Raw genomic sequence first — 23,736 nt, forward strand, 5'->3', positions numbered from 1 at the left:
TTGTGCTAAAAATAATAACAGCCACAATAATGATTTATTTAAGATCCTGTACTGTATATACAATATTAAATTTTCAAGGTAATTACTATAATGCTCGTTATTTTTAAAACTTGCATTACTGCAATTATGCATTTAATTTTTTCTCGTCGTATAGGAAGGTAATGGAGTGATAGACAAAGTATTCATCGTGCAGATGTACAGTATGTATTTAATGTATACATATAAATGCTTTACGTGAACGCGCTTCCGTTCGTGCGAGCTTCATTTGTTCTTTTTCTCTCTCGACAGCAACCTTAATGACGAATTGATCTGTTTGTTTTCCCAGGCTAGACAATATGCTTTCTGAGTGACAGGATTATTCTGTTGTGTTATAGTTTGTTTATGTATATATAGTAAATTTCTCTCTCTCTCTCTCTCTCTCTCTCTCTCTCTCTCTCTCTCTCTCTCTCTCTCTCTCTCTCTCTCTCTCTCATATGTATACATTATATATATATATATATATATATATATATATATATATATATATACATATATAAATTTAGATTGTTTATGCTTTACTTTTATATTTTTCTTGCGTAATCGCCAGGAAAACCTGATGCGGTACCAGGGCCGGAAGCTCCTGGAAGAGGAACCCCACGTTTATGCCATCTCGGAGTCGTCGTTCGTAGCTCTCAAGAGATCCGACAAAAATCAGTCATGCGTCATCTCAGGAGAGTCTGGTGCCGGCAAGACCGAGACGACCAAATTCATCTTGCAGTACCTGTGCTCCGTGACCTCAGGAGTGTCTACCTGGGTGGAACAGCAGATCCTCGAGGCCAACACCATTCTCGAAGCCTTCGGTAAGCTCTCTTTTACTAGGCAGTGTCTGTCAAATTGATATCCTGAATGTTTGTATAGCTCAAAAATAACACATTACATTACTGAGTTTTTCCAAAATTAACTTGTTACTACCCAAACTTTGTTTCTTTACCTCCAAACATTTTCAGGTCTGTAGTCTTGAGTAGTGCCATAGCCCCTATACCATGTTCTTTCACTGTCTTGGATTAGTTCTATTACTTGGGGGTACATTTAGGCACACTATTCTATCTGTTTCCTTATTTCCTTTCCTCACTGGGCTATTTTCCATGTCGAAGCCGGAGGCATTGGGCTTATGGCACCCTTCTTTTCAAATTAGGGTTGTAGGTTAGGTAGTAATAATATCAATAATAATTCCATCATTTTTTTTTCCGTTGGTATAAAAGTCATGGTTCTTGAAATCATTACTTACAGTTCCTATATATTTTTATTTTTCCCTTCCAGGTAATGCCAAGACTGTGAGAAATGACAACTCCAGCCGATTTGGAAAGTTCATGCAGGTGTGCTTTGACTCTTCCTGGCACATCAAGGGTTGTGTCATGCAGGACTATCTCCTAGAGCAGTCACGCATAACCTTTCAGGGCCCACAGGAGCGCAACTACCACGTATTCTATCAACTGGTTGCTGCTGCTAAGGTGTGTGAAAATTTAGATATAATGAAACTCCAAGTCTTATAATTTAGATTGTTGTGCTAATCTAAATTTGGGTATATGTATTGTAATGATTATTGTTAACTTCAAACTTCAATTCCATGAATATTATCATCTGTAGTTGCCAAACATTTGAATTTTGTAGGTATACTAGGTAGTGGAAAATTGTTTAAATTAGCAGGTCCACTCAGAGTGTGACAAGTAATTTTTTTTTTTATTTACTCAAGCCACATCTGTGCTTTTCAGAGTAACAAGGAGATAGCAGATCAGTTTCACCTGCGACCTGCCGAGTTTTACACCTACTTGAACCAGTCTGGCTGCATTACAATAGATGGAGTTGATGATCTCAGGAAATTTGATGCTCTTCGTTTAGCCTTCAATGTGCTTCATGTCCCACAGGACATCTGTGATGGAATATATGGGACATTAGCTGCCATCTTGTGGCTTGGTAACTTAGAGGTACTGTACAACAGTTCAAAACATATGAATGGTATATTTGATATAACAAGTAGTTCATTCCCAGTGTATGTAATACCAATTAGTTGTCTTTAAATATTGGTTGGATATTACATGACTTTGTTAGAAACCAAAGAGTAATGTTCTAAAATTTTCTCCTTCTGTAGTTTGCAGATATCGACGGTGAGAACTGTGAACTAACCGACAAAGATAAAGAGATCCTAACAATAGTATCCGGTTTGCTGGGGTTGAAAGAAGAGGATCTTCTTGGTACTGTTCTTCAGCGACAGATTAACATTCGAGGCAACATAACCCACATACCCCTTAAGCTCGCTGAAGCTCGGGAAAATAGACATGCCATGGCAAAAGCGCTCTATTCCCGCACTTTTGCTTGGTTGGTCGACCACATAAATAAATGCACAAATCCTGGACAAGACCAGACAAGGTAGGGATATTGATTTAATTATCAGTGATTTAAAAATATTGTTTGGTTGTTTCTCTTAGGATAATGAATATAGACAGCTTTCTAAAGTTTCAACTGTAAAATCTCTTACTGATGTTGAAAACTGTGCATACATTATTATCTGTCTTGATTTGTACTCTTATATTTCTTTATGATTACAAAAATATTTTTCATGTTCATTATACGTCTACGAGTCTCATGAAAAATATGATTAAGGTAACTTCTTCTTTTTCAGGTTCCTGGGAGTCTTGGACATTTTTGGTTTTGAGAATTTTGCTGTAAACTCATTCGAACAACTTTGCATTAACTACACCAATGAAAAGCTGCACAAATTTTTTAACCATTACGTATTTGCATTGGAGCAAGAAATTGTAAGTGACATTTAGGAGTATTTCCTTACATTTTTATATCATCCACTTTAGATACAAAGATTAATTTGCAAATTTAATTATTTCTTTTTCATCATAAGTTTGGAAACCAAATAAGATTCAAGTTTTCTTGTATAGGTGAAATTCATATTCATGTCTCTTTACAAATTTTACTTATAGATATACTTTTTTCATGTTAATGATGAGCTCACTAGTATTATGTATAGTACTGTTGTGTTATAATGTATGTGATATATATTATCCTTAAAGATAACTAGAACATCTTATAAATATACAAGAGTTGTAGACCATACTAATGCTCTTCACTTTTCCAGTACCAACAAGAAGAGATTAAGTTCTCGCACATAACATTCACTGACAATACCGAGTGCCTTGAGCTGATGGAGAAGCCTCCCAGATGCATTCTAAAGCTCCTGTCAGAGGAATGTCGAATGCCAAAGGTATTTTGAGGGTGACATCTCTTAAAGTTTAATTTCATTTTTGTTTTATTGAAAAGTATATTGTTGAGTTATGTCTAGTAATGTAATTCATATGAATTTCAATGTGCATTATTTTATTTTAGGGATCAGATAAGTCATATCTGACAAAGCTGCACCAGGAATTTGAGGCACACGCAAATTACATCAAGGGAGACGATAGAAGAAGATGGGAAGTGGAGTTTGGTATTAACCACTATGCAGGTAATAATGTATTTTCCATTAGAGAACCATATCTCTGCTGCTTATAATGTCACTGTTAAATAAAATTACAATTGCATAACTCTGCTGTAAATTCATGATTATGATGAATTTTATTTTCAATTGAGGTTAGGAAATAAAGATCAAATTAATATTTGTCAGAGGTTAAAGAAGTGTTTTCCTTTCAGGCAAAGTGATCTATACAGTGAAAGGATTTGTTGATAAAAACAGAGATACCCAGCAAGATGTGTTCTTTGAGCTGATGAATAAATCTGATAACAAATTTGTGTCAGATCTAACAAGATTTCAGGTAGGCAAATAATGTTTTATAACTTTTGCTTGCTTTCATAGTTAAGAATGATTTAAATATTTTATTTCAAATTCCATCTTTGGAAAAAGAAGTTGCGACTTTATAAGAGAATAGATATATTTCTCCAGTGAGGGCTGTTAAGTATTATTTGGCCAAAAGCTACAGACATTAGGGGTAATGATCCTATTATATGGGGTTCAGGTGTCAAGTAGTCTCTTGTCCAAATGCTATATATTTTCCGGTCAAAAAATTGGGCTTAGAGGCTCTCAAGGAATCGCATCAAAGTCAGAGGAAAAACTTGAAAGTTAGTTTACATTATGTATGTAGTGCAACTGCACTGCTGAAATTTTTTAAGAATCGTTCTTTGGAAAGAGTTTTAGCTACAACTTAGGATGTACCAAATTGGTATTTTCTAACCATTATCTTCTTAAAGAATCCTGGTTCTCTTACCAAGATTACTGGGCTTAAGGTGCCCTAGTAGCAGTTGGGGATGTGGTTTAATAAAAGTTGGATTTCCTATAATTTCTGTAATGAATCTATTTAATTTGTCTTTGATGTATTTAGAATCACAATTTGGAACATCATATTATAACCTTAATTACAAGTTTGGTACTGAGGCACTAGACTCAGAGGCAAGTCTGGTGTATAGATAAGTATTTTCAGGACCAAGTTTTGTACAGTCTCTCATTCCTTCATGACCCACCTCCATCAGAATATGAGTTACTAATATGAACACCATGGAAAGTTCTTAAAAATAAATGTAATTTTAATGATGTTCTTTTTATTTCTATATTCACCTGATGTTTATATTTACTGTATATTTCCAACTTCCTCCCCACTGACTAATAATATCAAGAGGATAGGATATTAGTTTTGACTTTGAGACTGCATAGAGCAGGTGCGGCTAGCCACACTTTGGGGTACCATTAATCACCAGATGTACGGGGGGGGGGGGGGGAGAGAAAACAGGAAAATTTTAGTTTTCAATATTAAACTTACCCGATAATCATGTAGCTGTCAACTCCGTTGCCCGACAGAATTCTATGGAGGGATACGCCAGCTATCACAATACTAGAAGGGGGTGTACTTACCAGCGCCACCTGTGGCCAGGTACTCAATCATTTGTTGTTGACACCTCCTCAATTATTCCTCTGTCGTGCTTCCGGCTAGACGTTCTGGGATACGCTTATGGTCTTCGAGTTTATTCACGGATATTTGGTGAAGTATTCTCTCAGATTTACGGCTGTCGCTTTACTGGAATCCTTCTTATATTAGCTAGATAGCTTTTATATAATACTGATATAACGGTTAACGAATTTTGCTTGTTTTTGGATCACCCTTTGACTAACTCTTTGAAACAAGATGTCTGACGTTTCGCAAGCCCCCTCCCATAGACGATGTAGGTCTTGCAATAGGCGTATTCCGAAGGCCTCGGTAGATCCTCACACCGCTTGTTCTGACTGTAGGGACAGGCCCTGTCTATTAGAAAATCGATGTGAGGAATGCGCCGGACTTTCGGAATTGGATTTTGTCCGTCTTTTAAAATATTCATCTAAGTTAGAGAGAGGTAGAGTTAGGAGAAGTTCTTCTCACTCTTCTATGTTTTCCTCACCTCATGATCCCCTACCTTTTCCTACCCCTGTAGTGGCTACCCCCGAACCTACTGTGTGCCCTCCGCCTGATATGTCAGTTGTTTTGCGTGCTATTCAGGCTTTAGGCGATAAAGTAGAATCAGTGGTAAGTGACCATAAGTCTCTGATGGCCGAAGTTAAAGAACTGAAGGTCAAGAGTGCAGTGGGTGGAATTAGTGCCAGTGCTGTGACGAGTGCTAGTGTCGGTGCAGTGCCAAGTGCTAGTGGCGCCAGTGTGGTGCGTGAGGATTTTTCTGTGCGAGCCAGTCGTCCTCCCAGTCCGGGACCTCTTGCAAGCTCCCATGCCCAGGGGAGAAGCAATGTCGAAGGGCTTAAGGGTTCGACAGGCCTTGTTAGGCGCACAGAACTATCCTCGGTGGTTGCGGGCGTGTCTTCCTTAGACCGTCACTCCCACCTGCAGACGATTGAGCCCGTCTTATTCTCGTCCGCTGATCAACTAGCAGGAAAGAAACGTTGGTCTCAGGTCTCGAGACCGCTTAAACGTAGAGTCCAGTCCGCGAGTGCTCAGCCAGGTTGCAGTCATTGGCTCAGCTCTGACTCGCCTCAGTCATCTGTCGACTGTACTCCGCCCAAGAGGAGTAAGGTTCTGCCAAAACAGAGCCCGACTGTGACTTTACCTCAGTCTGTTATCGTTTCTGCCGATCCCAAGTGGACCCTGCTTCAGTCCATGCAAGCTCAGCTTTCGGACTTGATGAGTGAGTGTCGGGCTGAGAGTGTTGCACCTCCTCCTCCGCCTACACTCCCTCCGCCTGTTCTCGCTCCGCCTGTGCTCGCCCCGCCTGCACTTGCTCCGCCTGGTCGCAGCACCATCTGCCAGGCGTACGATGTTGAGCCACTTTCGGAGTTCGCTGTTCCCAGTGGTGTTCAGCCTCAGCCTTCTTTAAGGCAACCTTTGCTTTGGGATCAGGAGAGTTATTCCACTCTTCCTCCGCCTCCCCTTGCTGCTCCACCAGTGGTGCAACTCTCGGTTGGGGTACAACAACCTCTCCCCTCCGTGAGTCTGTCTGCTCAGCCATCGCTGCAGCGAGCTCAACCCTCCTCAAGGCAAGCTCCTCTACACCCTGGACTTGCGCCTCAGGAGCCTCAGCTTGCGAGAACTTTACCTTGTTCTGCGCAGCCTCAACCTCATCATGCTCCGCTCATCTCACAGGAACAGGAACGGACTACTCCGCCTCCGTCCTCCGCTCAGCTTGTACAATCCTTGGGTTCAACCTCTCTTGCTAGGAGTCAACCTCCTTCACCCATGCGCCTGCCTTCTGCTTCGTCTGTTGTTCAGCCTTTGCAGTCTGAGCCTCAGGTTTTCCCTCAACAGTTACTGGAAGAGGAAACCACTGTTATTGTTCCTACCCGTTCTGACTCTGCGGTTCAGCATTCTGGTCCGATCGCTTCGCTACCCTCTGCTGATGAGGTGTCGGATGATGAGGAGGCACACCTTGATCCCTCATCAGACGTGGACGAATCTAAGCTTTCTCCATTGTCGATTGATTTTCGTAAGGTCTTGGCTCTACTCAGGGAGATTTACCCAGACCACTTCGTCTCTGCTATTCCCCGCTCTCCACCATCTGAGTTTTCGCTGGGCGTACAACAAGCTAAGTCCAACTATACTAAGCTTGTCCTAGCTAGATCCTCCAAGAGGGCTTTAAGGATCTTAGGGGAGTGGCTGCAGTCTAAACAACACCTTGGCAAGACTTCCTTCATGTTCCCTCCAACGAAGCTCGCTTCGAAAGGTTGCGTTTGGTATGCCACAGGGGAAGCACCAGGCTTAGGAGTACCTGCCTCTGCCCAGGCTGACTTCTCAAGTCTGGTGGACTCGCCTCGGAGAACTGCTATGAGACGCTCGAAGGTTTGTTGGACCTTCTCAGACCTGGATCATTTTCTGAAAGGGTTGTTCAGAGCATTTGAAATGTTCAACTTTCTCGACTGGTGCCTGGGAGCCCTCAGCAAGAAAACCTCTCCTGCGGACAAAGATTCTGCCATGCTAATAATGTCCTGCATGGATAAGGCCATCAGAGATAGATCGGGTGAGCTAGCGTCGTTATTTGTATCAGGGGTGTTGAAGAAAAGGGAACAACTGTGTACCTTCCTTTCCGCCAGCATTACACCTTGCCAACGGTCACAACTCCTTTTTGCTCCACTCTCAAAGTTCCTCTTTCCCGAGGAGCTAGTTAAGGACTTGTCTGCTGCCCTGATACAAAAGGACACGCACGATCTTGTAGCCTCATCGGCTCGTAAGTCTAAGGTTGCCACCTCAGTCCCCAAGACTTATCGCTCCCCAGTGGCTGATACCCCGGCTTCGAGGTTCATACCGCCCTTTCGTGGTAGAGCCCCCAGCCGAGGAAGCTCCCGTCCAGACTCTCACAGGAGCAAGTCTAGGAAAGGATCCAGGACATCTAAGGGAAAGAACTGACTCTCAGATTCTCCAGACAACAGTAGGAGCCAGACTCAAGATCTTCTGGCGAGCCTGGGAGAAGAGAGGTGCAGACGCACAGTCTGTCAGTTGGCTGAGGTGCGGTTACAGGATTCCATTCTGCCTCAAACCACCTCTGACCACATCGCCCATCAACCTCTCTCCCAACTACAAAGAAGAGGACAAGAGGCTAGCATTGCAACAGGAGGTGTCGCTACTTGTGCAGAAGAAGGCAGTGGTTATAGTCCGGGACCATCAATCCCCGGGCTTCTACAACCGTCTCTTTCTTGTGGCCAAGAAGACAGGAGGTTGGAGACCGGTGCTGGACGTCAGCTCTCTCAACGAGTATGTCACCAAGCAGACGTTCACGATGGAGACGACCAAGTCGGTCTTAGCAGCGGTCAGACAGGAGGACTGGATGGTCTCGTTGGACTTGAAAGATGCATACTTTCACGTTCCCATTCATCCAGACTCCCAACCTTTCCTGAGATTCGTTTTCGGAAAGGTTGTCTATCAGTTCCAAGCCCTGTGTTTTGGCCTAAGCACAGCTCCTATGGTCTTTACTCATCTGATGAGGAATGTAGCGAAATTCCTACACTTATCGAACATCAGAGCCTCCCTCTACCTAGACGACTGGCTGTTGAGAGCCTCCACGAGTCGTCGTTGTCTGGAGAACCTCAATTGGACTTTAGACTTAATCAGAGACCTAGGTCTATTAGTCAATATAGAGAAATCTCAACTCATTCCCTCCCAATCCATTGTGTACCTGGGAATGGAGATTCAGAGTCAGGGTTTTCGGGCTTTTCCATCGGCCCCCAGGATAAACCAAGCCCTAGAGTGCATCATGAGCATGCTGAAGAGGAGCAATTGCTCAGTGAGACAGTGGATGAGTCTCACAGGGACCCTCTCATCACTGGCCCTGTTTGTCGAGCTAGGAAGACTCCACCTCCGCCCTCTTCAATTCCATCTTGCTGCTCATTGGGACAAGGGCTCGACTCTAGAAGCAGTCTCTATCCCTATCAACCAAGAGATGAAGACCACTCTCCTGTGGTGGAAGCACAATCTCCTTCTCAAGGAGGGTCTATCATTGGCCATCCAGACCCCCAATCTTCATCTCTTCTCAGATGCATCGGACTCGGGCTGGGGTGCGACCTTGGACGGACGGGAATGCTCAGGAGTATGGAACAAGGAACAAGGATTACTCCACATCAACTGCAAGGAACTGTTAGCAGTTCATCTAGCCCTGTTGAACTTCAAGTCCCTCCTGCTAGGCAAAGTGGTGGAGGTGAATTCAGACAACACCACAGCCTTGGCTTACATCTCCAAGCAAGGAGGGACCCATTCGAGGAGCCTTTACGAGATCGCAAGGGACCTCCTCATTTGGTCAAGAGGTCTAAACCTCACTCTGGTCACGAGGTTCATCCAGGGCGATATGAATGTTTCAGCGGATCGCCTCAGCAGAAGGAATCAGGTCATTCCCACGGAATGGACCCTCCACAAGAGTGTGTGCAACAGACTTTGGACCTTGTGGGGTCAACCTACCATAGATCTGTTTGCCACCTCCATAACCAAGAGACTTCCGCTTTATTGTTCCCCTGTTCCAGACCCTGCAGCGGTTCATGTGGATGCTTTTCTTCTGAACTGGTCCCATCTCGACCTGTACGCATTCCCTCCGTTCAAGATAATAAACAAAGTTCTGCAGAAATTCGTCTCGCACGAAGGGACACGGCTGACGCTGGTTGCTCCCCTTTGGCCTGCAAGAGAATGGTACACAGAGGTACTTCAATGGCTAGTCGACTTCCCCAGGACTCTACCTCTAAGAGTGGACCTTCTACGTCAACCACACGTAGACAGGTTGCATCCAAACCTCCACGCTCTTCGGCTGACTGCCTTCAGACTGTCGAAAGATTCGCTAGAGCTAGAGGCTTTTCGAAGGAGGCAGCCAGTGCGATTGCCAGAGCTAGAAGAGTTTCCACTCGTAGAGTCTACCAGTCTAAGTGGGAGGTCTTCCGAAGCTGGTGTAGAGCCAATTCATTTTCCTCTACCAATACCTCTGTGATCCAAATAGCTGACTTCCTTCTACATCTTAGGAATGAGAGATCCCTTTCAACACCTACGATTAAAGGATATAGGAGCATGTTGGCCTCAGTTCTCCGCCACAGGGGTTTGGACCTGTCTTCCAACAAGGACCTTCAAGACATTCTCAAGTCTTTTGAGACGTCTAAAGAACGTCGTCTTTCCACTCCAGGCTGGAATCTAGACGTAGTCTTAAGGTTCCTTATGACATCTAGGTTCGAACCTCTCCAGTCAGCTTCCTTCAAGGATCTTACCCTCAAGACTGCTTTTCTCGTTTGCCTTGCAACAGCTAAGAGAGTCAGTGAGGTTCATGCCTTCAGCAAGAACATTGGTTTCACAACCGAATCTGCAACATGTTCTTTTCAGCTTGGATTCCTAGCAAAGAACGAGCTTCCTTCACGTCCTTGGCCTAGATCGTTCGAAATACCTAGCCTCTCCAACATGGTAGGTAACGAACTAGAGAGAGTTCTTTGCCCTGTCAGAGCTCTCAAATATTATCTGAAGAGGTCTAAACCTATTCGAGGACAGTCAGAAGCCTTATGGTGTGCCATCAAGAAACCCTCGAGACCCATGTCCAAGAATGGGCTTTCGTACTATATAAGGCTTCTGATCAGAGAAGCACATTCTCACTTAAAGGAGGAAGACCTTGCATTGCTGAAGGTAAGGACCCACGAAGTAAGAGCTGTAGCTACTTCGTTGGCCTTTAATAAAAACCGTTCTCTGCAGAGCATAATGGATGCAACCTATTGGAGGAGCAAGTCAGTGTTTGCATCATTTTATCTGAAAGATGTCCAGTCTCTTTACGAGAACTGCTACACCCTGGGACCATTCGTAGCAGCGAGTGCAGTAGTAGGTGAGGGCTCAGCCACTACATTCCCTTAATCCCATAACCTTTTTTAACCTTTCTCTTGAATACTTTTATTGTTGTTTTTTATGGTTGTTACGGTAGGCTAAGAAGCCTTCCGCATCCTTGGATTTGGCGGGTGGTCTATTCATTCTTGAGAAGCGCCTGGGTTAAAGGTTTGGTAGAGGTCCTTTAGTAGGGGTTGCAACCCCGTGTACTTTGGCACCTTTGGGTTGATTCAGTCTCCAAGAGGAACGCTGCGCTCAGTAAGGAAGACGAGCTTTAAATAAAGAGGCAGAGTAACGGTTCTATTCGACTTCCTTACCAGGTACTTATTATTTCATTGTTATTTGAGATAACTGTTATATGAAATATGGGATACTTAGCTATCCTTTAATCTTGTACACTGGTTTTCACCCACCTCCCTGGGTGTGAATCAGCTACATGATTATCGGGTAAGTTTAATATTGAAAAATGTTATTTTTATTAATAAAATAAATTTTTGAATATACTTACCCGATAATCATGATTTAATCGACCCTCCCTTTCCTCCCCAGAGAGAACCAGTGGACCGAGGAATAATTGAGGAGGTGTCAACAACAAATGATTGAGTACCTGGCCACAGGTGGCGCTGGTAAGTACACCCCCTTCTAGTATTGTGATAGCTGGCGTATCCCTCCATAGAATTCTGTCGGGCAACGGAGTTGACAGCTACATGATTATCGGGTAAGTATATTCAAAAATTTATTTTATTAATAAAAATAACATTTTTCTTGGGTAATGTTATTAAGTTGGCTTTGAGGACAAAACATAGAACATCAGATATGTATAGAAATAACAAATTTTATGTTAAGAATTCCATTTTTACGGGGTAACAAGTGTCACAGGTACTGTAAACCCATTATGCCTATTATTTCATTGTTCTAAGGAATTTTGTCAGTTAATATTTTGGTGTACCAATAGGACTTGCTGGGATGCACAATTGCAAGGATGGGGGCTATTCACAGCACTATCTCCAGAGGAACCACCAAAGGCAAGCCAACTGTTTCGGATGCTTTCCGTAATCAATTGCAAGCATTGGTTGATGTTTTGCAGTCTACAAACCCTTGGTAAATATGAAGACATTTTATTTATGAAAAATTCTGTAGAGTTTTAAGTTTACAATGTCCTGAATTGTATAAGGTCTTCATTTGAGGTATTTGTTTATTTACTGGACTTATAAAATTGCTTGAGTAGTAAAATTAGGTCTTATAATTTTATTTTTATTGGATTAATTAATTTACATCTGTTGAAAATTTGGTGATGTATTTTTTTTTAAATATGGAAGCATTCTGTTATTCTTGTTACTTTACTGAAGTGCATGTCTGAGTAAAACAGAAAGAAAAGGATGGGAATAGGTTGGATTTAAATACTAATTTTCCCTAGAATAAAAAAAAATTTGATTTTGTATCAAGATTGTGAATAGAAGTAACCATAAGGGCAGTAATTCCCCGAAAAAGGGAGTTTTTCCATAAATTTCTTCATAATTTTATTCCTTTTGACTTTTTGTCAACTTTTTGTATAGGGAAAATACTGCTAAAACAAGATTATTGAAATGTACCTTTCATTAAATGGTGTAACTTTTCATTTATCCTTTTGAGTGCAACTTCTTGTTAATTCAAGTCAGAGGCATGGTTATTTTTCAGCATAGGAACTCCTTGTCAAAACTTTTTCTGTCATCTTTTTCCTCACACGATTCTGTTACCGACTTCTTCCCTCTAGGTATGTTCGTTGTATCAAGCCCAATAAGAACAAAGCTGCAGATATGTATGACGAAACGATGGTGCTTGATCAGCTAAGGTATCTCGGCATGAATGACATCATCAGAATCCGTAAGGAGGGTTTCCCGATTCATATGAAATATGAAGAATTCATTTCTAGATATTTTTGTCTCCACAAAAAGAGAAGATATCCTGACACAAAACAGCATGTGTGGTAAGTGCTATGTACCCTTATTATAGCTTGTGTATCATTGTCAGTATTTTTTATCTTTATTCTGTATAATCATGCCAAGTATATTTGTGTGTGTGTCCATATTTAGATGGCTCATTTATTTATAACAATGTATATTTCAGTAAAAACAAATTAATGTTCATCCAGCATTTTAGAATTTTCTACCATCCCTTTTATTTTATAGTGACCTCGTGAAGAGTCAGAATTTGCCTCCGAAAGAATGGCAGATAGGAAAGACCAAAGTCTTCATTCGTCAAAAGGTTTACGAGCCCTTGGAAGACAGGAGGCAGACAGTTATGATTAAAGCTGCGATTAAGATTCAGGCACTCTACCGTATGCACAGACATAGGAAAGGTTGGTTCTTTACTTTTAGTTTTCATATTATCGGGACTGAAAATATATGTTAAATCATAATCAGGGATATTTTTTAAAATTTCTTTTGTGCATTTAAGGATTGCTTCTCAAGCAAGAAAATTGTTCTGGAAATTAAGAATGATTTATCTCAATTTTCTCAACAGAGTATAATAGGATACATTCAGCATGTGTGACTGTTCAGAATTACTACCGTGGCTGGAAGCAGCGCCTTGCTTTTATCAGGATGCGAAGAGCTGTTATAATCATTCAGTGTAATGTCCGAGGAATGTTTGCTCGTGAAGTAAGTAAAATTCCACATGCCTGCTGTGGACCCATTTTTTAAGATTAGGATGTGGATATATTTATTATTATTATTATTATTATTAATATTAATCAATCATTACTGAGGGTAAATGATATACTTTTTCTTTTATATTAGTTCCTGAAATTGTCTTAAAATGTACTTGAAACACTTGAAATTTACAAGGACAGTAGCAGTCGTAAATCTTAAGCATTTTATTTGTATTTCCAAGAGGAAAACAAGATTTAATTCACAAGAAAAAAAAAAAAGTGTTATATATACTCCTCTGTAAAGAATGTTGTTTATTCTTTGTAGTTTTCATTATTATTTTTTTATGCTGATTTTGCTCCCAGCAAAGACAGGAAGCCTAAATTAGCTTAAGAAGTGTACTATTACAATCCTCTACTGTTTATACCAAAGAACAAGTGATTTGTGAAGTAACTTTAGTTTGATAATCTTAATGTGACCAGCTTATTTATGTTAGGGATTTTTAACGTTTGTTTCTGAGTACATGTACAATATTTATCTATAGGATATATCCTTTGCTATCAGATGTCTTACTACTGTATATAAATGTGACAGGTATAGTGATCTGCTCAGTAAGTTGTAATGAAGTGAAATTACTGAATAGATGTACTTTAAATATATTTCTAGTTTATTTTATTGATTGAAGATTTTATTAATGATTATGTCCATACTTTTTTCTTGTGTTAGTTTACTATCTTCATTTTTTAAAGGTTGCCAACGCATTAAGGGAAATGAAACGCATTGAGGAAGAGCAACGACGAAGAGAAAGATTAGAAGAAGAGAGACGACAGAGGGAGGAAGAGGCCCTTAGATTGGCTGAAGATGAAGAAAAGAAGAAAGAATTGGAAGAAGCTCAAAGGTATGTTTTAATTTTCTCCTGTCAAATGGTTAATAGCCACAGTATTGTGAAAGCATTAAGGCTCTGCCGAGTAAATGGTTTTAAGGGCCTCTTGAAAAAATGTTATCCCATATCTGATGTAATACTCTGAATTCCATAGTGTCTTTGATTTTATTTTCATTTTATAAATTTGACAAAAGAGACAGGGTCCTCTTACAGATGCAGTGTTTTACTTTTCTTTTATTATTATTAAGCATTATATACTAAGGATTAAACTTATTTAGTAAGGATTATATATCCCAAAGATTAAGGATTGAATATTTTGTCGATTTTATAGAATTAAATTAAACAAATAGAGAAGTGTATACTTTGAAGAATCTGGGTGGCTGTCTAAAATTGTCATTAACTTTATGACTAACAAATGCATGTTCTGGGAATTATTGTCTACTAATCAAATGCAATACTCTACATTATATAACTTTAATAGATTAAAAGATTTTCATTAAGATTCAATGGTACCATTTGGGATTAAGTGCCTGGTTGTTAACTTTATTCTTCAAGTGACTTACTTAGTTAACAACAAGATATTTTAAAAAGTTAAGCTTGTCCAGGTAAAAATTCTTGTTTATTTGTGACTAAAAATGCCACAACAATTTAAAAAATGAGGCAAAATGTGGTACAGAGGTTTCATCATTTGTGAATGAACGTATGGTTTTAACAAGAAATTTTTTTAAAATTTGCTAACAACGAAATATAAGTTTACTTTTAAGTATATCCTTAAAGGTTTTAGAAAGGCATCATTTACAGATTATCTTAATAAACCTCGTTTAAGATACTTGTTCTTATGCACATACAAACATTTTATACTTTAAGATAGAGAATGTTTTCAGCAGAGCAGCAATGGTCATTAAATTTGTTAACGATAACGATAGGTGATGAGTGTAGTACTACCTTTTCTGGACCGCCAGCCCCCAATCCTGCAAACCGATAGTGTATGCAAACTCTACTCAACATCACCAAAAGCCCTAGCAGTGTTGGCATAGGTGAGAGATGTTGAAGAAGGTGTTTGAAGTCGTTCGAGAGGGTTTTCCATGCTTCTCCAGGATTCTTCATTCGACTTTTTGCCACGGAAGAGTCAACTGGGGGCTGGAGACCAGTCATCAACTTCTCTCCACAGAACCAGTTTGTTCAGAAAACATTTTTCAGGATGAAAACAGTGCAATCCATACTAACTTCCATCAGAGGAGGAGACTTCATGCTTTCCGTAGATCTGAAGGATGCATATTTCTAATTACCCTATCATGTCCTTTCGGAAGTACCTCTGCTTTTCCCTTAACGGAGCGGTATACCAGTTCAAGACCACTTGTTTTGGATTGTATACCGATCCCCAGGTGTTAATGCTGGTTGCAGTTTAGGCCCACTCACACGGGGTGAGCCTGTTAATGTTTTTCGATAATTGGGTGATCCTGGCTTTGTAGGAGAGGCAGCTGCTACAGGATTGAGATTGTCTTCTTGTATTTTGGTGCAATCTGGTGATCATAGTATGTTGGGAGCAGTCAAATCTTACACCCAAGCAGATGTTGAAGTATCTGGGCTTGTTGGTAAAGACAACAGCAGCAAGATGTTTACTATCAGACAATTTTTTTATAAAGCTCTAAAGAGGTAGCGCAGCCATTTTTATCCAAGAAAGTTTTTCCAGCTGCTGTTGGCAAAGTCTTCTAGGCCACCTTCTTCGTCGGAGAGTCTCTTTCCATACGGGTAACAACACCAAAGATCCCTTCTCAGTGGTGTGTGAAAGATCACTGGTTGGCTTCCAGGGATCCCCAGAACAATTCTTTTCCATTTGGACAGATCTTGCCTGGTGGCTGGACAAAGGAAACCTAACCAAAAGAGTCTCACTTGAATTCTCACTTCAGGACAAGCAACTGTTCAGTGATGCATTGAAGGAGGAGTTGGACTTTCACTTGGGCGACCTGGCGGTATCAGGTGTGTAGCCAGCTGAAGAAAAGCTTATGCACATCAATGTGTTGGAAGTGCAAGCAGCTTTTCTAAAAACTGTGCAAGCATTTAAAGAATGTTTGAGGTGCTTGGTTGTATTGATGAGCACTAACACCACTATAGTAGTTTACTTCAATAAGGAAGAGGACACAGTGTTGCTTGTTCTATGCAAGTTGAGAAAGCAGATGTACTTTTGGGTGGTATACCACTATGAAGAACTGTCAGTAGATACATTCTAGGCAAGAGAAATGTATTAACAGACACACTTAGTCATCAGTGGCAGATTGTAGGATCAGAGTGGTCCCTATATCCTTGTGCAGTGGAGAGGCTTCTTGTCTTGTGGGGATCACCGGGAATCGATGTGATTGCCACTCGGGCAAACAGGAAGCTCCTGATGTTTTTTCCCCCCATTTCAGACCCATGCTCAGTGTTTAAGTGTTCAGCCTGATTCGCCAGCTGAGCTACCAGGATGACCCTAGTGGCTCCCAGATGGCCAAGAACCAAGTGGTAACCCAATCTCTTAGTACTTTAGGTTGAGGTCTTGAGAGAACTACTTCTTTGTTACTTCACCCTAGTATTCAGGAGAACCCTGTAAGTGGGCCAAGTGTTGAAGGCCAGTGTCTGGATGCCAGACCACCTTCACACAGAGTACCCATGAATCCCTTGACACCTTTGTGCTTGGACTTGTGGTGGCTCTACAATTAGTTGTGGAACCAGCCAAGTTCCCTTAGGTGATAAGATGCATCTCGTCTATGGCAACATGTAGATATAAATGGAATGAATGGTAGTATGATTGCCTCCTCTTCCATTCTTCTGTCCCTCCTGACAGGGATAAAGCAGTCAAACATTACCTCAGAGTTCCATTCTTCAAGTTTAAAGAAGTATCTCTCCCTATTATCCTTTAATGGATGGGAGGATGAATCTTATACCAATCTATTAATTGTTGCTTGATATTTGTTTCCATCTGACATATTATCAGTATTTCAACCATAGGAAAGGTGAATAGAGGTTACCAACAGGCCTCACTTAGCTTCTCAATAAATCAAGAGTTGGTCCCTTAAAGGGAAGAAATTGAATCTTCCAATTTGGGTTACTGATGGCTTTCAACCCACCAAGCAATGAGTCTCCTAATTAAAGGTTTGTATGTCTCGTACGAGCAAATAACAAATTTTTTAAGTAATTTGTATTTTTCCTAGCCATACAAACCTGAGTCCTCGAATCCAACTTCCCTCCTCAACCACCTCCCCTAGTCCTGGGTCAGTCAAAAATGAATGCTCTCCGACTGGAGAAGAACCCCCCATCCTCACCAGTTGAATAACTACTTGTTATCCAGTTTTAACAACTGATTCCAGCTCGTGGTTAATTAATCTTCCTAATTAAGGGACTTGGGTTTGTATTACTAGGAGGAGGAGGAGGAGGGGGAATTACTGCTTGGAAGGAGAATCTCCATCCATGAGGAGTTCTGGTAAAATATTGGGAGTTCTTTCTCCTGAATGACCTCCTCTATCACTAACTTGATAAAGATAAACCAAACGCACAATTACTGGAATGCTGGTGCTTAACCAAGGCATGTATTATATTCATTAATTAAACCACGAAAGGAAGTTAAAGCCTGAATTCGGGTACTTAATATTGTTCTTGAAAGTGATAAAATTACACGATCAGATAAGAACGATGTTACCACAGAAGCTACAATATGCAAATGGTGGTTGAGGGTTTCTTGTGACGCAGGTACGCTGGCGTAACTGAGAGGATTGTTCCTTACTAGGATGCCGTGAATGACATCTCTCATTGTAGACAACTTTCAACTTCTAAAGTGCTGTGGCAAGTTCAAATGACCCTGAACTTGCAGGTATCCCATATACATGCTTAGCACCTTATATACTGGTCCTAGAGTAGGGGAAAATTTTTTTCTTTGGTAATCAAATCATATTGGATTCCCAGTTCTAGCCTTTAACAGGAAAGTCCCATGGAAACCACATAGCACTTTTTACCCCAAAAATAAGTGTTTACTTCATCAAAATCACTTAATTTACGCTTTATGGACACTCAGTCATCTTTTTTTTACATCTCAAGATCAATTTTAATAAGGAACCTATCTGGAGATGACTATTTTTGCCTTTACTTTGAAATGACAAGAAAATGGGATAAAAATCTTGTGATATTGTGCTGGCCCCATTTGTACCAGTCCACAAAAAATTACCTACAAGGCACAAGATGTTTGCTCATAAGCCAATTTTACTTTGTATGCTCGAATACCGATTTTCTCGACTTACTACTGTAGGATAATGATTATAAGTATTAGGTAATAGCATGTTCATAATTAGTGATAATCAGGACAGCTTAATTAACAGTTAATCCATCATAATACATTCCAAATTTGCTTAACAACTAAATGTATGTTGTACATTTTTTTTCTAAAGCTTGTTTTATTTTATGTTACCATATTCCCCAGGAATTATTCAGATGAACTTAGAATATTGAAACTTTTTAGATGCAGTAAATAGTTTTTCTTTAAAAAGAGAACTGTTCTTTAAAAAGAACTCTGCTTTTACTTCATTATACCCTAGAATGTAAAAGTAACATTTTTGTATTGGGGTCTGATTAGTTTTATTGAAAAGGATCATATCCCAAGTTCAATCTCTCTGTTTTAAATGTAGTTTATCCATATTGGAAACTGTGTATAGAATACTTGGCGGGCAAAGGGTTGGAAATGTTTAGCCTGCATTCACACCAAAATTAGGTAATGTTTTTTTTTATATAGGTTGATTTATTCCAATAAAATGAGGAAATTATATTTGTCTCACAAGTTTTAATAGCCAGGTTATAAAAAGTAGCCTTTTATTAGTACAGTACTTGATTGCATAGCCCAGTTCTCATTGGTTGCGAGAGTTTGGTGTACACTATCCTGTGGTATAAAGGAGTTACTAGTACTTCTAGGCCAAATTTTTGTTTGCTCATTCAACAAACTTCATGAATAAGAATGTATTATTCCCCCTTTCCCTCTAAGAATTGGCACTTTGAATTGAAATAAACTACTGCAGAGTGTTATAAAATTTTATATGGTACAGGTTTACTTATCAATTCGTATGGTGAGGTGAAATTAATGTGTATGGTGCACATGACATTGTTAGTTCAAAGAAATATTATGAAGCTTGCTTAGTTAGTTAATGGCCTTTTTGGAACATGTTATATTAATAACGATCTGTCAATAATTACGATGATTAATGTTATTGTGTGAATGCATGCTTGGGCAATCACATGATAATCTTCAATTACAGATAAAAAAAGTATTGTACTGTATATTCCCACAATTTGATTCCTTTTGCTCCTATGTATATTAATTTGTAAATAGTCAACCTTAATTTTTCACAGTGGAAATTAAACATTTTCCTAATAGAATTTAATCTTGTGATAAAATCAGGCAAAAGGGTTGCTTTTCTGTAACAGGATTTGCCAGATGCCCTCAAAGATTGGATTAATTTTTGTCTAAAGTGAAGGAACTTTTTTTATCATTCAGTTGCTTCTTTCTTATTATTTACGGTATATTTGAATTCTAAACCTTATTGATAAAAGCTACTGGAAGTGTTTGTTTAAAGGAAGAAAATTAGGGAGATATGAAAGAAGTATACTTATGGGGTCTTGAAATAGGCTTTTAATAAAAAACCTTGTCCCTTGTACTTTTACCATACTAGATAAATTGTGATATAAATATATGTCAACATCTTTATTTATGTCTTGAAAATCACCACTTGGTATGATTTATGCAAATAATATTTTCTAAAGAAAATTTTTGAAATTAAAAGTGTGTGAAGTACTTGTCAAAGAATATCATGTTCAAAACAAAACTAAAGGAAAGGAGAGGAGAAAGTGCTTCATATTTGAACTTGTCTTTGACTGAAATCCCATATGAGCTGTTGCATGAAATACTTGAATGTAATTTAGAAATGTAAATATATTTTCATCTGCATTAGTTTGCATCAGAAACTTTTAACACTAGAAAATTTTTTCTCTTTTCTGTCTTGTTCTTTGTATTTTCTCTTTCCGTATAAGGTGTCTGATTTAGAATAAGGTTCTGTAGTTTTTAAACTGTGGGTTAACTTTTAAGTAGTTATAAGTTGCATTTTGATAGTGATCTAATATTTTACCAGTTAGTTACTAACAATATTAATAGACAGTGAATACCCTTATCCACCAGGCTTAATTTATACCTCTCATAGTCTTAAGATGATTGATTTTATGATTTATTTTTAAGGAAACTTTTTTTAATCGTAGCCATTGCCATACAGTAATAGCTTATATTTTTTTGCTTTATGTGCTTTTATGCTTCTTTTTTTCAAGCCAACAATATGATGGTCTAGCTGCTGTGGGTGAAGGGTGAGTATGCTTACTTTCAGGTAATGTTAAGTGTGTTCATACTGGCTTAAGCATAGCACTTGCTTCCTAAATTAACAATTGTGCTTTATGTATAAAGTAGTCATTTCATCTGTTTTGTAGGGAAAGAATTTGCAAGTTATAAAAAATGAGGTAGAATGTTTGGAAAGAAATAATTGAATATACTTGGTTGTTTACCTCAAGAATTTTCTCCGGATTTACTCAAAAGTATTTTTATATCAGGATGATAAGTTATGCCCCTTCTCTCACAAATGCCTACTTACAATTGTGCTTCATGTCAATACTTCAGTTCCAAAGGATATCAAGCCCGTATCCCATATTAATTGCAGTCCTTTTATATACAGAAATGGGTGCTATTTATTTCTCACGGTTGGAACATACTTTAAGCACATGAGTCAATAGTAGACTTGAGTTTTCATGTGTATCTATCCGTTGGTAGAGCCATAGTGATATCAGGATAGAAAAGTTTAATATGACTTAAGAGCAAAAATTTGGTTTAATACAAATGCACCGTCAACAGAATTTCATGTAATACCTGAACAAAAAGATCTGCATAGAAGACAGTTGGGCTATATCTGGTCAGCTTGACGATAAGATTCCTATAAGAGATATGCTAGTGTGTGCCTTCCCCAAATAATTTTGCTAGTATTTTATGTCTTGTTCAAGAATATTCTAACTTCTTCCCTACTGATATGGATGCTGTGTCCAAAATGCCTGACACATACCATCTGAAAAAATACTATGCTATCTTTTCTCCCTTTGACCTCCTGTGATAATGAAAGATAAAAAAAAATCCACCAGTCTTTTCTTGGGGTCAAGATAGCAAAGTTTCAAGAGTAAGCTGTAGAATTTGGGTAAATTCTATTATCGGAGCAGAGGTAGGGTGACTCTTAGGATTTGACAGATAAGAGTGGGGGAAGGAAAGTAATGAATTCCCTCTTTCTGTCTGAATTTCATCTGGTTTTGAGTTTTTGGCTCAGTACTCATTGCCTCTTATGGCATTAATTGGTCTAAGGCTGGATAGAACTTTATCTCCTTGCTATGTACCCTCATCTTCTCTTCAAAGAGCATTGCTAATCTAATTTTATTTCAAAAGCTCTTTTCATAATTGCCCACCAATCAATTTAAATTTTAAAAAGGATTGCCATTCAAAAGAAAAATTTTTTATCTACAGTGTTTCTACAAAGTTTAAGATCACTTTTTTATAAGCAAGTCAAAACCAAGTCTAATTCCCGAGTGGGAAAATTACTACAGTACCTCAGTTGATGTGAGACCCCTGTACTGGTTATGATATTGTCTCCTGTTTCACCTGATTTAAATCTCCCTATCCTTGGTGAATGCATATCTAAGATTAAAAAGATAGTCAGATTGTTGGTCTTCACTGTCAGGCATTTCACTCCTCTTTAAATTACTGTAAGCCATTAGTACTAAAGTACATTATTTTATAGAGCAGAGAAACTATGCTATATCTCACTTTTAAGACAACTATACTAATATTGTGTTTTTGGAATCCAATCCTGCTTTTTATACTTTTAGAATAATAAACTTGGATGTTAATTTTATATTCTCAACCTTTCTGTTTTTTTTTTAATTCCAAGTTGATGAATATACTAGAAATTTCATTCTCCCTCCCTTCAGATCCTTTCTAAGCTCTTACAGTTGCAGTAATTTGTTTGAAACAAAGATCTCCTAGCAGTTCCAGCAAAGTTTTCATACGTATCTTCCTTGTTTTGTCTGTTCTTGTCTTGGCCACTTTAGGGAAAGAAATTAGCGAAACTATGGCATTTATTCAGTAGCCATTACCAATTTTTTATCATCATTATTCTTTTTTAATAGAGAAGGTATAAGACTTTTGTTAGTAATTTGGAAAGTCTATAAATTCTGTTATGGTGGGAGGAAAACTATAACATTTTATTAAAATACTTGATAAATTATTACCTTCCACTGAACCCCCATCCAATTCCTCTAATTGAATGTAAATTTATGTCCACTTGAGCAGAAAGCCTATTGAATGAAGGCAGTTGGGTTATATCACCAGTAGATGTCCACTTCTCCCCACCCATGAATTAAAAGTGTTTTAAACATACCAATAATATAACAAGTTTTTAAAAGACAATGGTTTGTTTTTTATAAGCCATTTCTTTTAAATTCACTTTTATCATAGACCTGCCCATTAGTTACTGTCATTTCTAACAATCTTTAAAGACCGTTCCTTTATCCCTATACAGTATTGTGTAGGTTCGTCTTTATATATGCCATACAGAATTACTGTGTTAATTGGTTAGTTTAGGTTAGCAGTAAAAACTAAATGTAATGATAAATTACATTTAATTACATTTTTTTTTATATAATTGGGAGAGTAAGGAATTTATATGTACGTATTAGATTTTGAATACTTATTTGCCTTTATTGAAATTTAGGAAGTCCTTGAAATTTTGAAGACATAGTAAATTATATCAGAAGATTTGTTTTATCTTAGAATTAAAGGTAATACTATTTATAAAATATTTTACCAGAATGGACTCGAGGGAATTTGGGAGTTTTCTACCCTTAACTTGTTTTCTACCATAAAATGTTATTTTTATTAATAAAATAAATTTTTGAATATACTTACCCGGTGATCATATAAGCTGCAGCTCTGCTGCCCGACAGAAAAACCTACGGTCAAAATACGCCAGCGATCGCTATGCAGGTGGAGGTGTACATCAACAGCGCCATCTGTCGAGCAGGTACTTAGTACTCCAAGTAAACAAAGAACCAATTTTCTCCTCGGTCCACTGGGTCTCTATTGGGGAGGAAGGGAGGGTCCTTTAATATATGATCACCGGGTAAGTATATTCAAAAATTTATTTTATTAATAAATATAACATTTTTCAATATTAAACTTAGCCGGTGATCATATAAGCTGATTCACACCCAGGGGGGTGGGTAGAGACCAGCATTACATGTTTACATTATTATGAGCTAAGTATTTTGTATTTCATTTTAGCAGTTATTCAAAATAACAAACATAAAATAAATAAGTACCTGGTAAGGAAGTCGACTTGAACAA

At 38.8% G+C, this 23,736-nt stretch overlaps 2 protein-coding genes across 5 annotated transcripts in view; one reads left to right on the top strand and one right to left on the bottom strand.

Moving 5' to 3' along the window:
• LOC137646092 (myosin-VIIa-like) overlaps positions 1-23,736 on the bottom strand; it is a 466,088-nt gene that overhangs the window by 113,833 nt on the left and 328,519 nt on the right. The window lies entirely within an intron of this gene.
• The window catches only part of LOC137644760 (myosin-VIIa-like), a 107,860-nt gene that overhangs the window by 30,205 nt on the left and 53,919 nt on the right, over positions 1-23,736 (top strand). The window contains exons 5-18 of the mRNA XM_068377656.1: positions 587-839; positions 1,300-1,490; positions 1,752-1,964; positions 2,129-2,406; positions 2,660-2,795; positions 3,128-3,253; positions 3,376-3,493; positions 3,679-3,800; positions 11,743-11,888; positions 12,541-12,753; positions 12,956-13,125; positions 13,290-13,426; positions 14,164-14,312; positions 20,631-20,666. Coding sequence (XP_068233757.1) covers positions 587-839; positions 1,300-1,490; positions 1,752-1,964; positions 2,129-2,406; positions 2,660-2,795; positions 3,128-3,253; positions 3,376-3,493; positions 3,679-3,800; positions 11,743-11,888; positions 12,541-12,753; positions 12,956-13,125; positions 13,290-13,426; positions 14,164-14,312; positions 20,631-20,666 — 2,288 coding nt within the window. The remainder of the gene's footprint in view (positions 1-586; positions 840-1,299; positions 1,491-1,751; positions 1,965-2,128; positions 2,407-2,659; positions 2,796-3,127; positions 3,254-3,375; positions 3,494-3,678; positions 3,801-11,742; positions 11,889-12,540; positions 12,754-12,955; positions 13,126-13,289; positions 13,427-14,163; positions 14,313-20,630; positions 20,667-23,736) is intronic.

The sequence above is a fragment of the Palaemon carinicauda genome, chromosome 8 (genome assembly GCF_036898095.1).
Source record: "Palaemon carinicauda isolate YSFRI2023 chromosome 8, ASM3689809v2, whole genome shotgun sequence".
NCBI lineage: Eukaryota > Metazoa > Arthropoda > Malacostraca > Decapoda > Palaemonidae > Palaemon > Palaemon carinicauda.